An 11,428-nucleotide genomic window follows, 5' to 3' on the forward strand; every position below is an offset into this window, starting at 1 on the left:
CTGTGCTCTGGCCCAAGTCCAAGTCCAAGTCCAACCTTGGCATAGGAAAATCAATGGAGAGGTCCTAGAGCCGGAGCCAAGTAGCTACTCGGTCTGAGTTAGACTGTTAAGATGCAGACATCCTGGACTCTGTGAAGCTGCTTGGAAAAACTCCAGGACTTCTACATTTTTTATTTTAATTTATTTTTGTCTTTCTGAGACAGGGTCTCACTATGCAGTTCAGGCTGGCTTTGAACTCACTTTGTTGCCCAGGCTGGCCTCAAACTTGCAGTGATTCTCCTGCTTCAGCTTTCCAAGTCCTAGGATTACAGGCATGCTCTATCACGCCTGGCACCTCTACATTTATGCAGTAGAGACACCCACCATAAGAACAGATGCCTCATCTTTCATGCCAAGAAGATGTGCAGGTTCTGCCAATAATGTCCCTGGGCACAGAGACAGGTTGGGCCCACCCAGCTGCCTGTGTCTATCCTGTACACAGTCCCCATCCCCAGTGCCACTAAACCCATGGAGAGAAGGTGTCTCTGGGGTCACCCACAGGCTAGACAAGGAGACCCTACTAGAGCCCTGTCCTGGGACAGGCTGTGAAGAGTCCCAGCAGGGTGTAAATTCTCCCAAGATACTTGGATGGCCTGAGGAAATGAAGTCAGGTTTTTTTGTTTCTCAGTGGTGTTGAGGAAATATGACAATGTATAAACTGAGACTGCAAACACTTCATTTTCTGCTCATAAAAGTGATGAGTGGGAAACAGCTGAGAAGCCACTTCTTGGAAACCACCTCCATCTGGCTGGCATCTTGTTCTCTCAAAATAAACCCAAACGAATGACTCAAAAACAATTAGGGCATCTCTCAAGTGTGATATGGCTGACATTCTCAGAGCCCAGAAGTGTCTTCCCAAGAACAGAGACCTGATGCATGATGACCTGGGAGACAGCTGCACCAGCCCATAAAGAAACTTGAGTCTGCATCCAGGGAAAAGGCAGGAGGGCCTGGAGGTGGTAACCACCCACACCACCCTATATACCCCCTATACTTAAGGCCTGCTCCTAAAGGACAGAACCCGGTTAGCCCATCTGCCTCTCTACATTTTTCTTCCTGAGATCAACAGGAACTCACTCTAAAGGGTGCAAGAGAAAGAGGAGGGTACTAAAGTATTATCATAGCAAGGGCTACCACGCCAGGCAAAGCCTGGGAACCACTAGAGGTCAAGGGTAGATGAAAGCACCCTAGCCGGCCAAAGGCCTGGAGCCTGGACATACTGCTGGAACCCAGGGAATTTTTTTCCTCCAAATGATACCACATACCCAAGGCAGAAAGTAAACTCTGAACCAGAGCTACAGCAAGGGGCTACCCCTAACAGCAACATTCCTAAAGCTGAGTGCCAACGGGGTGTCTTTGTTCTAGGAAAATCAGGAGAAAGGTAGCATGGAGACCAGGACAGGTGGCCTAGCTGCCTCCCTGGGCAGCTCAACCTGCTCAGAGAGTCCCCTTCCCAAGCCCAAGGCTGCATTCTCTCACAGATCCTCCCTGATCCTACTCCAGCCAGTCCCCACAGCTTCCAAGGCCAAGTTCTACCTGTTGCCCAAATCGAAACCCATTTTCTGTCCAGTTGCCTACCTTTGCTCCTGCCCCAAATAATGACTGTTTCCTTCCCAACTTCCCACAACATCAGGGCCAATCTGAATGCCCTTCCCTGGCATCTGCACATCCAGCCACTCATTCCAGTTCTTCCATCTGGCCAGGCAACCCTTTGAATTCCATTAATTAGAGCCTGACCCAATCCAGACCTTTCAATGCCCCCTTTCCCAGTGCACATCAGTGAGGTAATTAAATTTAAAACATAGACATCAAACAGACCTTGGCGTTGTATGCTTATAAAAACTCAATGACAATAAGGATAGGAATTCCAACATCAATGTAAATAAGCATTGGGGGTAAAACGCAAGGTCAGGGAGCAAGTTGGGGCCAGCTACAGCAGTAGGGTCACCCCAGCTGCCCCTTACTAACCAACCAAAGCTAACTGTTGGCCCAGGTGAACCTGGAGATGTGTGTCCACTGAGGACAGTGAGCAGGAACTAGTGGAGTGGCAGAGAAGTGGGAAGGGTCTAAAAAAATCCTGGGGAAACCTGCTCAGGATGGTGCACCTAGTGAAGACTCCCTGAAAGCTTGCAGGTACCTTAGGTTGTTCAGGCTACTGTGGATACGGAATGTATGGCTTTGTTCCCACAGAACCTGGTGTCTGATGCACCCTCCTCCTGTAGGCCCTGCCCAGGAGAGACTTACAGAAACCTCTAGCCCATCCATACCCAGGTCCTGCTCTTGGGAATGAAGGATGTGGTAGCAGAATTACCTTATCCTCCAGCCCCAGCTATAAATGGCTACCAAGTCAGTGACATTTCAGTGCCAAGACAACTGCAGGTAGACAGCTGACTCACCAACAAGGTCAGGAGCATGGCTGATGTCTGTTGCCAGGGAGGCTGTCTCCACCACAATGTGGGCCACAGTGATGGGTTCTTCTGGGCCTGCTGCTGTTGGCACCACCTGCCAAATGGAGGATGGGGACAGAAAGGACATGTCCATGGGCTCCAGAATTCCCAGAGGAGGGCCTGGGCTCCCTTGTCATAAAGTTGGGGAGGCGTAAACTGGGGAGCACAGACCTGGTTCCTGTCCTGCAGCACAACTGGGTTAGAAACTCCCATCTTGCCCCACAAGACTACAGCTCTGAACCTGACTCCTGCCTCCCTCCTCCAACCCATAGCTGGGGACTAGCCAAATCACCATCTCTCATTTTGGCCTGGACATGGCTCACTGGCACCCAGTCAGACACTGGTACCTATGAAGCTGGGCTGTGGAGCCCATGTAGATGCTGTTGTGCAGCATCTACACTACAACTCTAGTCAGGTGGTCAGAGTGAGATACCCCAGTTTCAACGTCATCTAGACCACTGGTGGCCTGAGGCCACTGACTTCTCCCTGAGGTGCCTTTCTTGGTTCTGGACAATGAGGATGGAATGAGCTCCCACCCAGGAGGGGTACTGTGAAACTTAGTAAGGCTGTGTGATTAGCTCCAAGCCTATCACAGGGACTCAACAAAAAGAACCATTTTATGACAAGGTGCTGCTTCATTTGTGGGATCTTCAGGACTCATATGCAAGACAGGAGACAAGAAAACAAACAACAGATAACACCTTGAGCTAAAAGTCTAAGGAAAGCAGGACCCAGTCCCTCAACTGTGCAGGATGTGAGAAGGCTGGGCCACCCAAGCCATCCAGGAAGCTCCAGTGCACCACCAGGATTAGTAGCACAGGTAGAACCTTCCGTCACCTAAGTCACTGGGAACCAGCTACATAGGTAGGTCTATCCTAGAATTCTTCCTCCTCTTCCTATCAGGTGAGCACAGGAAGGGGTGGGGATAGGGGCAGTAGGGTAGGGGCTCACCTCCTGGCCCAGGAGTGTGGTGGTAGCAGTGGGGACATGCAGGGCTTCCTGAGGGGCCCGCTGGCAGGCCTTCTGAATCTTGTGGTGAACAAAGTCTTCCAAGGCAGTAAATTCCATCTGGCAACGGCCACATCTGTGTATGTCATCCTCATCTGCAATGAGCCTGCTGTCAGAGGCTCCTGGCTAGGGAAGCAAGGCCGATCCATTCCCAAACCAGACTTGCCCAAGGATGGCATCAGAAGGAGAGCTCTTGCACCAGCCCTTCCAGAGACTGATGAGAACATGCTTGGGAGTCCAAAGCTAGGGAACGCCAGGTACAGCCTCCAGCCTCTGGAGGTCTTCAGAAATGAGACCCACCCAGGATAGCACTTACCACACACTCAGGCTCCAAAACCCACTGAGGCCATCATGCCCAAAGCTCCTATTCTAGTAATAAGAGAAAAGCCCAGAAGCAGCTGGGAAGCAAAGGGGAACTGTACAGGACTGAGTTTTACTTTTTATACACATGTTTTTGTTTTGTTGGAGGTTTTTTTGGGAGGTGGTTTTTGCTTTTGCTTTTGAGACAGGATCTCACTATGTAGTTCCGGCTAGGCTTGAACTCACTATGTAGCCCATACTGGCCTTGAACTCAGTTATCCTCCTGCCTCGCCACCCAAGTGCTGGGATTATGGGCATGGGCCACCATGTTGGGCTTATTTTTTGGTTTTGGTTTTTGGTATTTCGGTGGTTTTTTTGGGGTGTTTTTTTGTTGTTGTTGTTTTTTGTTTTTTTGCTACTTCAGGCTGCCTTAAGGGCAGGATTGTTTTGTTTTTGATGCAAGTTCTGGCTGTGCAGTTCAGACTCATAGTGATCCTCCTGTCTCAGTCTCCCAGCACTGGGATTACAGGCATGCACCACCACACCCAGTTTTGGTGGCCAGGACAAACTGCCCATGGTTATGGGACCAGCACAGCATGTGGTACAGGGATTGAACTCAGGACCTTGTGCTTGCCAGGCAGACACTTATACTACTGACCTATCTCCCCAGCACCACAGGGTTGTTTTCTGAGACAGGATCTCACTATGTGGTTTTTTTGGCCTTGAATTCAGTATGTACCCAAGGCTGGCCTCAAACTCTTCAGCAATTTTCTGTTTCAACCTCCCAAGTGCTGGGATTATAGGTGTATACTACTTTTAAGACTGTTAGGGGGCTGGGGATGTAGTTCAATGCTAGAGCACTTGTCTAACAAGTATCACCAAAAAACCCAAAAAAATTAAAAAAAAAAACAGACAAAAATAAGTAATTGTTGGCAATCAAAAGTGCCCTTGAAGGGCTTGTCAAATAGGTCAGTGGATTAAAGCATCTGCTTAGGCAGATGCAGCAGCTGGATTTGATCCCCAGTGTGTGGTGCCAGCCGCATCCCCAGAGTGCACTGAGACAGTAATTGAGACTGGGCAGCAATTGAGACTGGGCATGGTGGCAGCACAACTGTAATTCTAGTGCTTGGAAGGCTGAAAACAGGATAATTACTACAAATCCAATCTACATAGTGAGACCTGGTAGACCCTGTACTAAAATACAAAAAAAGGGGGCCAGGGAGATGGCTCAGTAGAAGAAGCGCTTCCCTGGCAAGCGCAAGAGCCTGAGTTCAATCCCTGATTCTGCCAAAATAAAAAAGCCCTTGAGAGCTGGGCTTAGAGAGCTGGGCTTATAGCTCAGTGGCACAAGCACCTGTCTGGCAAGTAAAAGGTCCTGAGATTGATTCCCAGTTTAAAAAAAAAAAAAAAAAATCACCCTTTTGGGCCAGAGGAGATAGCTCGGCCGTCTAAGCACCTGCCTGGCAAGTGCAAGGACCCAGATTCGATCCCTGGTACCACATGCCATGCCGGCCACGCACCAAGCCAGCCACAGAAACCGGGTACATCCCAGAGGGGCTCCACACCCAAGCCACTCCCCATCCCCAGGCCTGTCCTAGGACCCACAGGTAAGACTTCTTCGCTCTCTGAGTCCCTATGTAAGACAGGTGCCAGGGAAATGGCTCAGTAGAATAAGCGCTTCCCTGGCAAGCGCAAGGGCCTGAGTTCAATCCCCGGTTCTGCAAGAAAAAAAAAAGACATCCCTATGTAAAACAGGTACCTCTATAGGAATGTCATCAAATCTACCAGCACCCTGGGGAAATAGATGACTACTCCCAACCTAGAAAAACAACTTGAGGTTCAAATCAACCAGCTAAACCTGAGTGCCAACCCAGACACCCTGCTACCATAAAAGTCTGACTGTTCCTAGCATTTGCTATAGTCATTCATCAAGGTCAAACCCAGGTCTGGTACATGGGAGGAGCCCAGTCAAGGCTTTTTAAATTAGAGTAAATAAAGTGCCAGTGCCAGACAACAGCCTTGATCACCCACAGGCCACCTAACAGAGGGCAGTCCCCTCTGGTGGATGGCTGTCACAGACCAAGCATGAGGTTCTTGTCACCCTAACTCTCCCAATTCATGAAGTCTGATTTAGCACAACAGTGCCTAAGGCCAGTGAAGGAGCCTTAGCCCAGGAAGGACATACTACCACATTTCACAGAGACAAGGCAGACAGACCCAGCAGGGCACAACCTCCTCCAAAGGGACTCAAGTTGGTACTGCCTCTCTCCAAGCAGAAGGGGGGAAAATGTATATATGTGTGTATAGATAGATACACACACACACATACACACATACACATATATATGTGTGTGTGTATGTATACATACATATACATATGAATCTTGTGGGGACAAAAACCACTCTTACCACAATTAGAATTCAGAGAGATCTAAACTGTTCTGAAAAGCAGTGATGGGGACTTAAGAGCTTTCCGTGACACAAACACCCACGGCAACATGCATGTAACAGATTCACCACAGCTGGTTTAGTGTCTCAGTACTACTCTCAAACTTTTAAACACACAGTTATTTTTGCCATTCTCCCATGAATTACCAGACTTCAGAAACTGGAGTGGAGTAAAGGAGCTACATGGTTCTGGATCCAATCCAGTCCTTGCTACTTACTAAATGGGTGACCCAGCCACTTTCATACCCATGAACCTCAATGTTTCTCATCTCTAAAGTACTAATAAAAATAATAGCATCCACATCTCAGAATTGGTTTAACAATGGAAAAAGCTGCTGGATGTGGTGGTGTATACTTGTAATCCTAGCATTATGGGAGGCTGGAGCATCACAAACTCAAGCCCTGCCTGGGGTACTAAGTAAGACCCTGTCTCAAAAAAAAAAAAAAAAAAAAAAAAAAAGGTGGAGTCTCTGCTCTTGCTGTCTTGCTGTTTTCTGCTGCCATGAACTGCTGCTCTCTGCCATGTGCCACTCTGACTTGGAGCCAGCCGAACATGGATTGAAACCTCCACAAACTGCGTCCTAAAAAGGGCGGGGCGGGGGGTGGTTGCTAAAGATGTAGCCCAATGCTAAGGTCCTGAGTTCAAACTCCAGGGCCAAAAAAAGGACGGAAAAAGCTGGAGGGTGCGGGTGCAAGGCATATTTGGGAAGCTACCGCTACATTTTGTAGGGGAGGCAAATACACTCAAACGAGCCCATCCAGCTGAGAATCAGGCTCCGCCCCCCCGCAAGGACGCAGGGGCTGACAGGGGCCACAGGGCTGGTCAGTCCGGGGAGGGCTGGGCCGTCCGCATTTGCCTGGATCCAATCTGGGTCCTTGAGACTTCTGCGGGCACCTGCAAACGTGCAGAGGCCCAGTGGATGGTGGGCGCTGGCAGAGAACCCCGCAAGGGTCAGGAAGGCATGCGGAGCCCACCGGGAGCTTAGTCCAGCAGAGCCTGCACGCCCGAAGGTTCGACTCTCGGTATTCCACTAGCCCAGGCTGAGCTGCCCACCCTGGCCGTGTCAGCACAGTCTAGCCTCGTTACCTTCCTCGCCGAAGGGTGCTGGCAGGCTAAGGAAGCCGCCGGGGGCCGAAGCCGCTGCTGCGACCCCGCCCTCACCCACTTCACGACCGGCTTCGGCCCGGGCTTCTGCCGTATGAGCGGCCGTCACCCGCACTGCCATCGCTCCCTCCATGTCGCAACGCGCCGCAGGAAGATGGCGGATTTACGACCGTGTCGTCATAACAACGGGCCGCCGAGGGTGGTGTAAGGAAACGGCGAGAGGGGGCGGGGCAGGACGAAGTAGATTTGACAGGCAGGCCCCGAGGGGGTGTGGTCTGGAACCGAAGCGAGGGGCCGCTTGCTGAGGGCGGAGATCTGACAAGACGGCTGGAGGGGTGGGGCTACAATGAAGCAAATTAATAGGCAAAAAGTCGGAGCCAGGGGCGGCTCTTCTGGTTAGGCGTGGTCTCTGGGTTGAGGGGTTGCCCAGACTCCAGAAAACAGGGTTGGGACGGGGCTGTCAAAAAACTGATCTTTTGGCTTATCCACGCTTTTAAGTTTCAGGACTTGAAAGCCAGAAGGAAAAGTCCGGTGCGCCGAATGGAGCAGCCCGCCCGCCCGGCCTCCAGAGCACCTCCTGCTGGAGGTTCTCCTGCCAGAATCCGACACTGAGAAGGCTACGGAGGGCCGGGGAGATGGCTCAGTGGAATAAGCGCTTCCCTGGCAAGCGCAAGGCCCTGAGTTTAATCTCTGATTCCGGAAAAAAACAAAACAAAAACAAAAACAAAAACAAAAAAACGCTACCGACAACCTAGGTTCCCAGCTGAACTAGGGATGCGGTGCTCGCCCGTCCACCTCACCCCCTAGGGTGTAAGAGACTCTCTTCATGATTGCCCAGGTCACAGGAAACTACCAACCCCAGTAAGGGATGGCTCATGCACAACTTTGCAAAGTCTTTTATTCTTTTATATTTTAAAAAATTTGTGGGGGTCGGGGAGATAGCTCAGTAGAATAAGCGCTTGCCTGGCAAGTGCAACGGCCTGAGTCCAATCCCCGGTTCCGGAAAAAAAAAAAAATTGTGATAAATACAAAATTTACCATTAGTGACATTTAGTATACACACTGTGTTAAGTAAGCACCGTCACCGCTGTCTCTGGTTTCAAAACATTTTCATTATCCTTAAAGGAAATTTGTACCCATTAAGCAATCATTCGTTCTACCTTTGCCCCCCACCCTTCTTTGTTCCTGTAGATTTGCCCTATTTTGAATACATACAAATGGAATCACACGTTGTGCTTTCGTATCTGACTTCACTCTGCTTGTTTGCAGTTCATCCACTTTGCATTCCATGTCGGTGTTTCATTACTTTTTCTTTTTTTTCCCCTTTTTTTTTTGGCGGAACAGGGGATTGAACTCAGGCCCTTGCACTTGCCAGGGAAGCGCTTATTCCACTGAGCCATCTCCCCAGCCCCACTTTCTTTTTAGACAGGGTCTTGATACAAAGTTCTATGTAGTTCAGGCTGGCCTTGAGCTTACTATATAGTCATGGCTGGCCTCCAGCTTCCAACGATCCTCCTGCCTCAGCCTACCAATACTAGGATTACAGTTGTCTACCACGTGCCCAGTCATACTTTTTATAACTTAATGATATTCCATTGCATGGACAGGCTACATTTTACTTTTATGTATTTTTAGTACAGAGTCTACAGGGTCTCACTACATAGATCAGACTTGTAGTGATTCTCCTGTTTTCAACCACCCAAGTGCTGGGATTACAGGCGTGTGCCACCACACCCAGTCTCAATCACTGTCTCAGCACGCCCTGGGGGTAGGGCCGGCTGGACACACCCAGGATTGAACACTGGCCACTGTGCTCTGCCTAAGAGCTAAACTTGAGTCTACTGAGCTATCTGACCACCCCCCCCCCCCCCCCCGTTTATTTTTTGGTACCAGGGACTGAACTCAGGACCTTGGGCTTGCCAGGCAGGACACTTATACCACTGAGCTATCTCTCCAGCCCCATATTCATTTCTTACTTTTAAATTGTTTCCACTTTTTTACTATTTTTTAGAAATCTTTTATTTATTTGGTACACGGTGTCACTATGCAGCTCTTAGGGGCCAGTGTGGTATGTGGTATGGGGGATTGAACCTGGTTTCTTGTGCTTGCCAAGCAGGTGCTTAGATGGCCGAGCTGTCTCCCCAGCCAGTTTTTTACTATTTTGAGTAGAGCTATGCTAAGCATTCTTATACAAGTTTTTTGTTTATTTTGTTTTTAGGATAGGGTCTCACTATGCAGTTCAGGCTGATCTTGAGCTCACTATGTAACTCAAGTTGTCCTCAACCTTATTGTAAACCTTGTGCCTCAGCCTCAGTGGTTGGATTATAAGCCTGAGCTACCACATCCAGCAAATTTTTAAATAAGGTAATACTTAATTAGATATTTAAAAATAAAATGTTCACTTGGATTAAGGTATTTACACATACACACACAAAAAACATTTAGGCTGCTCCTCCCTTTTACTCTTGCTGTTTTTGCTGTTTTCTGCTGCCATGAATTGTTGCCCTCTGCCATGTGCCACTCTGCCTTGGAGCCAGCCCAGTATGGACTGAAATCTCCACAAACTTTGAGCTAAATAAACCATTCCTTCCTTAATTTTCGATGTCAAGTATTTTGTCTCAGCAATGAGAGAAAAGTGACCAAGACAGAATTGAAGGGAAAAAGAACTGCCTTCTACTTGTGATGCCACATACTCTCCTCTATGATGCTCCTCTGCCATGCTGTCCTGTTTAGGACCCAGCCCCTATGGACTGAGATCTCTACAAACTATGAACTAAATGAACTTTTCCTTCTTTAAAACAAAAAAATTATAAAGCGAGGAGTAGTGGTATACACCTGTAATCCCAGCATTTGGAAGACTCAAGCAACAGGATCACTGTGGGTTTGAGGCCAGCCTGAGCTCCATAGTGAGTTTAAGGCCAACCTGAATTACATACCAAGACCCTGTCTCAAAAACAAACAGTAAATAGAGCATTTACAATGTCAGTCATCCTTGTCTTGAAAAAGAAAATAACTGAGGTATAGAACTGACAGGATTTTAACCTAAGAGCCTAACCCAAGCTGGGAACCTATAGGGCACTCTCCTGAAGGTCTGTTATTCTCTGTGAGCCAGCCATATGCTAGACCTAAGAGATGCAGGTGGGAGAGAAAATGCCATACCACACTCAGTTTCTTTCTTTCTTTTTTTTTTTTAAGATTTATTTTATTTATTTGTGTGTGTGTGTGTGTGTGTGTGTGTGTGTGTGTGTGTATGGCCAACTCAGCCCACCAAGGTGCAAGGCTGGCTAGCATGTGGGGCTGGGGGATTGAACCGCGGTGCCTGTGCTTTGCTAAGCTTGTTCTAAGTAGGTGCTTTAGACCACTGAGCCATCTCACCAGCCCCACACTCAGTTTCTTAAGTGTTGAATTCAGACAAATGTGATTTGGTGCCCATAGGCTTACATGGCTGGAAGCATTCATTCCCAACCTTGGCTGAGCCTAGGAATGGTCAGGTTTTATTGTATTTTATTTCATTTGTGACCTGCTCAGCCCACCTTGAGGGCGGGGCTGGACAGCACATGGTGCCAGGGATTGAATCTCGGTCCCTGTGCTTCCCTAAGCAGACCCTTAGACCACTGAGCTATCTTGCCAACCCCATCAGGGTGTGTGTGTGTGTGTGTGTGTGTGTGTGTGTGTGTGTATAACAGTTATCTCTATGTACTCCCCTCTCAGAAGATAGCCTCCCTGAAGAAAGGCACACAAGCCAAGGTCCTTCAGTGAACACATGCATTTCACTGATTCTCATTACTTTTAACTCCTTTGGACAGGAACTTCACAATCTTCCTCCATTGGTTGCATGTACTTTATTTAACTAATCCCATATTGAAGAACATTTCAAATGCGTCCAAGTTTTTTTCACCACTTGAGTCCTTTTTTCAATAACTATGACAATCCTGCTATGTCAACTCTATTGAGTTAAGAACACCAACAAAGGGCTGGTGAGATGGCTCAGTGGTCTAAAGCACCTATTTAGAACAAGCTAAACTAAGCAAAGCACAGGGACCGCGGTTCAATCCCCCAGCACCACATGCCAGCCAGCCCC

The 11,428-nt window shown here is 48.6% G+C and overlaps 1 protein-coding gene across 7 annotated transcripts in view; it reads right to left on the bottom strand.

Annotated features, from left to right (window-relative positions):
• Window positions 1-7,547, bottom strand: part of E4f1 (E4F transcription factor 1) — an 11,539-nt gene extending 3,992 nt beyond the window's left edge. For 4 of the 7 annotated variants that reach the window (XM_023711411.1, XM_023711410.1, XM_004627862.2 and 1 more), the window contains exons 1-3: window positions 7,330-7,495; window positions 3,438-3,589; window positions 2,436-2,541 (exon numbers count right to left, since the gene is read on the bottom strand). In XM_023711411.1, coding sequence (XP_023567179.1) covers window positions 2,436-2,541; window positions 3,438-3,589; window positions 7,330-7,480 — 409 coding nt within the window. In that variant the 5' untranslated portion in view covers window positions 7,481-7,495. Of the gene's footprint in view, window positions 1-2,435; window positions 2,542-3,437; window positions 3,590-7,329 lie in introns of all 7 variants that reach the window. The other 3 variants (XM_004627861.3, XM_004627860.3, XM_023711412.1) reach the window with 2 other exon arrangements.
• Window positions 7,548-11,428: the final 3,881 nt, after the last annotated feature.

This window comes from Octodon degus, unplaced genomic scaffold, assembly GCF_000260255.1.
Source record: "Octodon degus isolate 3935 unplaced genomic scaffold, OctDeg1.0 scaffold00021, whole genome shotgun sequence".
NCBI classification, from domain to species: Eukaryota; Metazoa; Chordata; class Mammalia; order Rodentia; family Octodontidae; genus Octodon; species Octodon degus.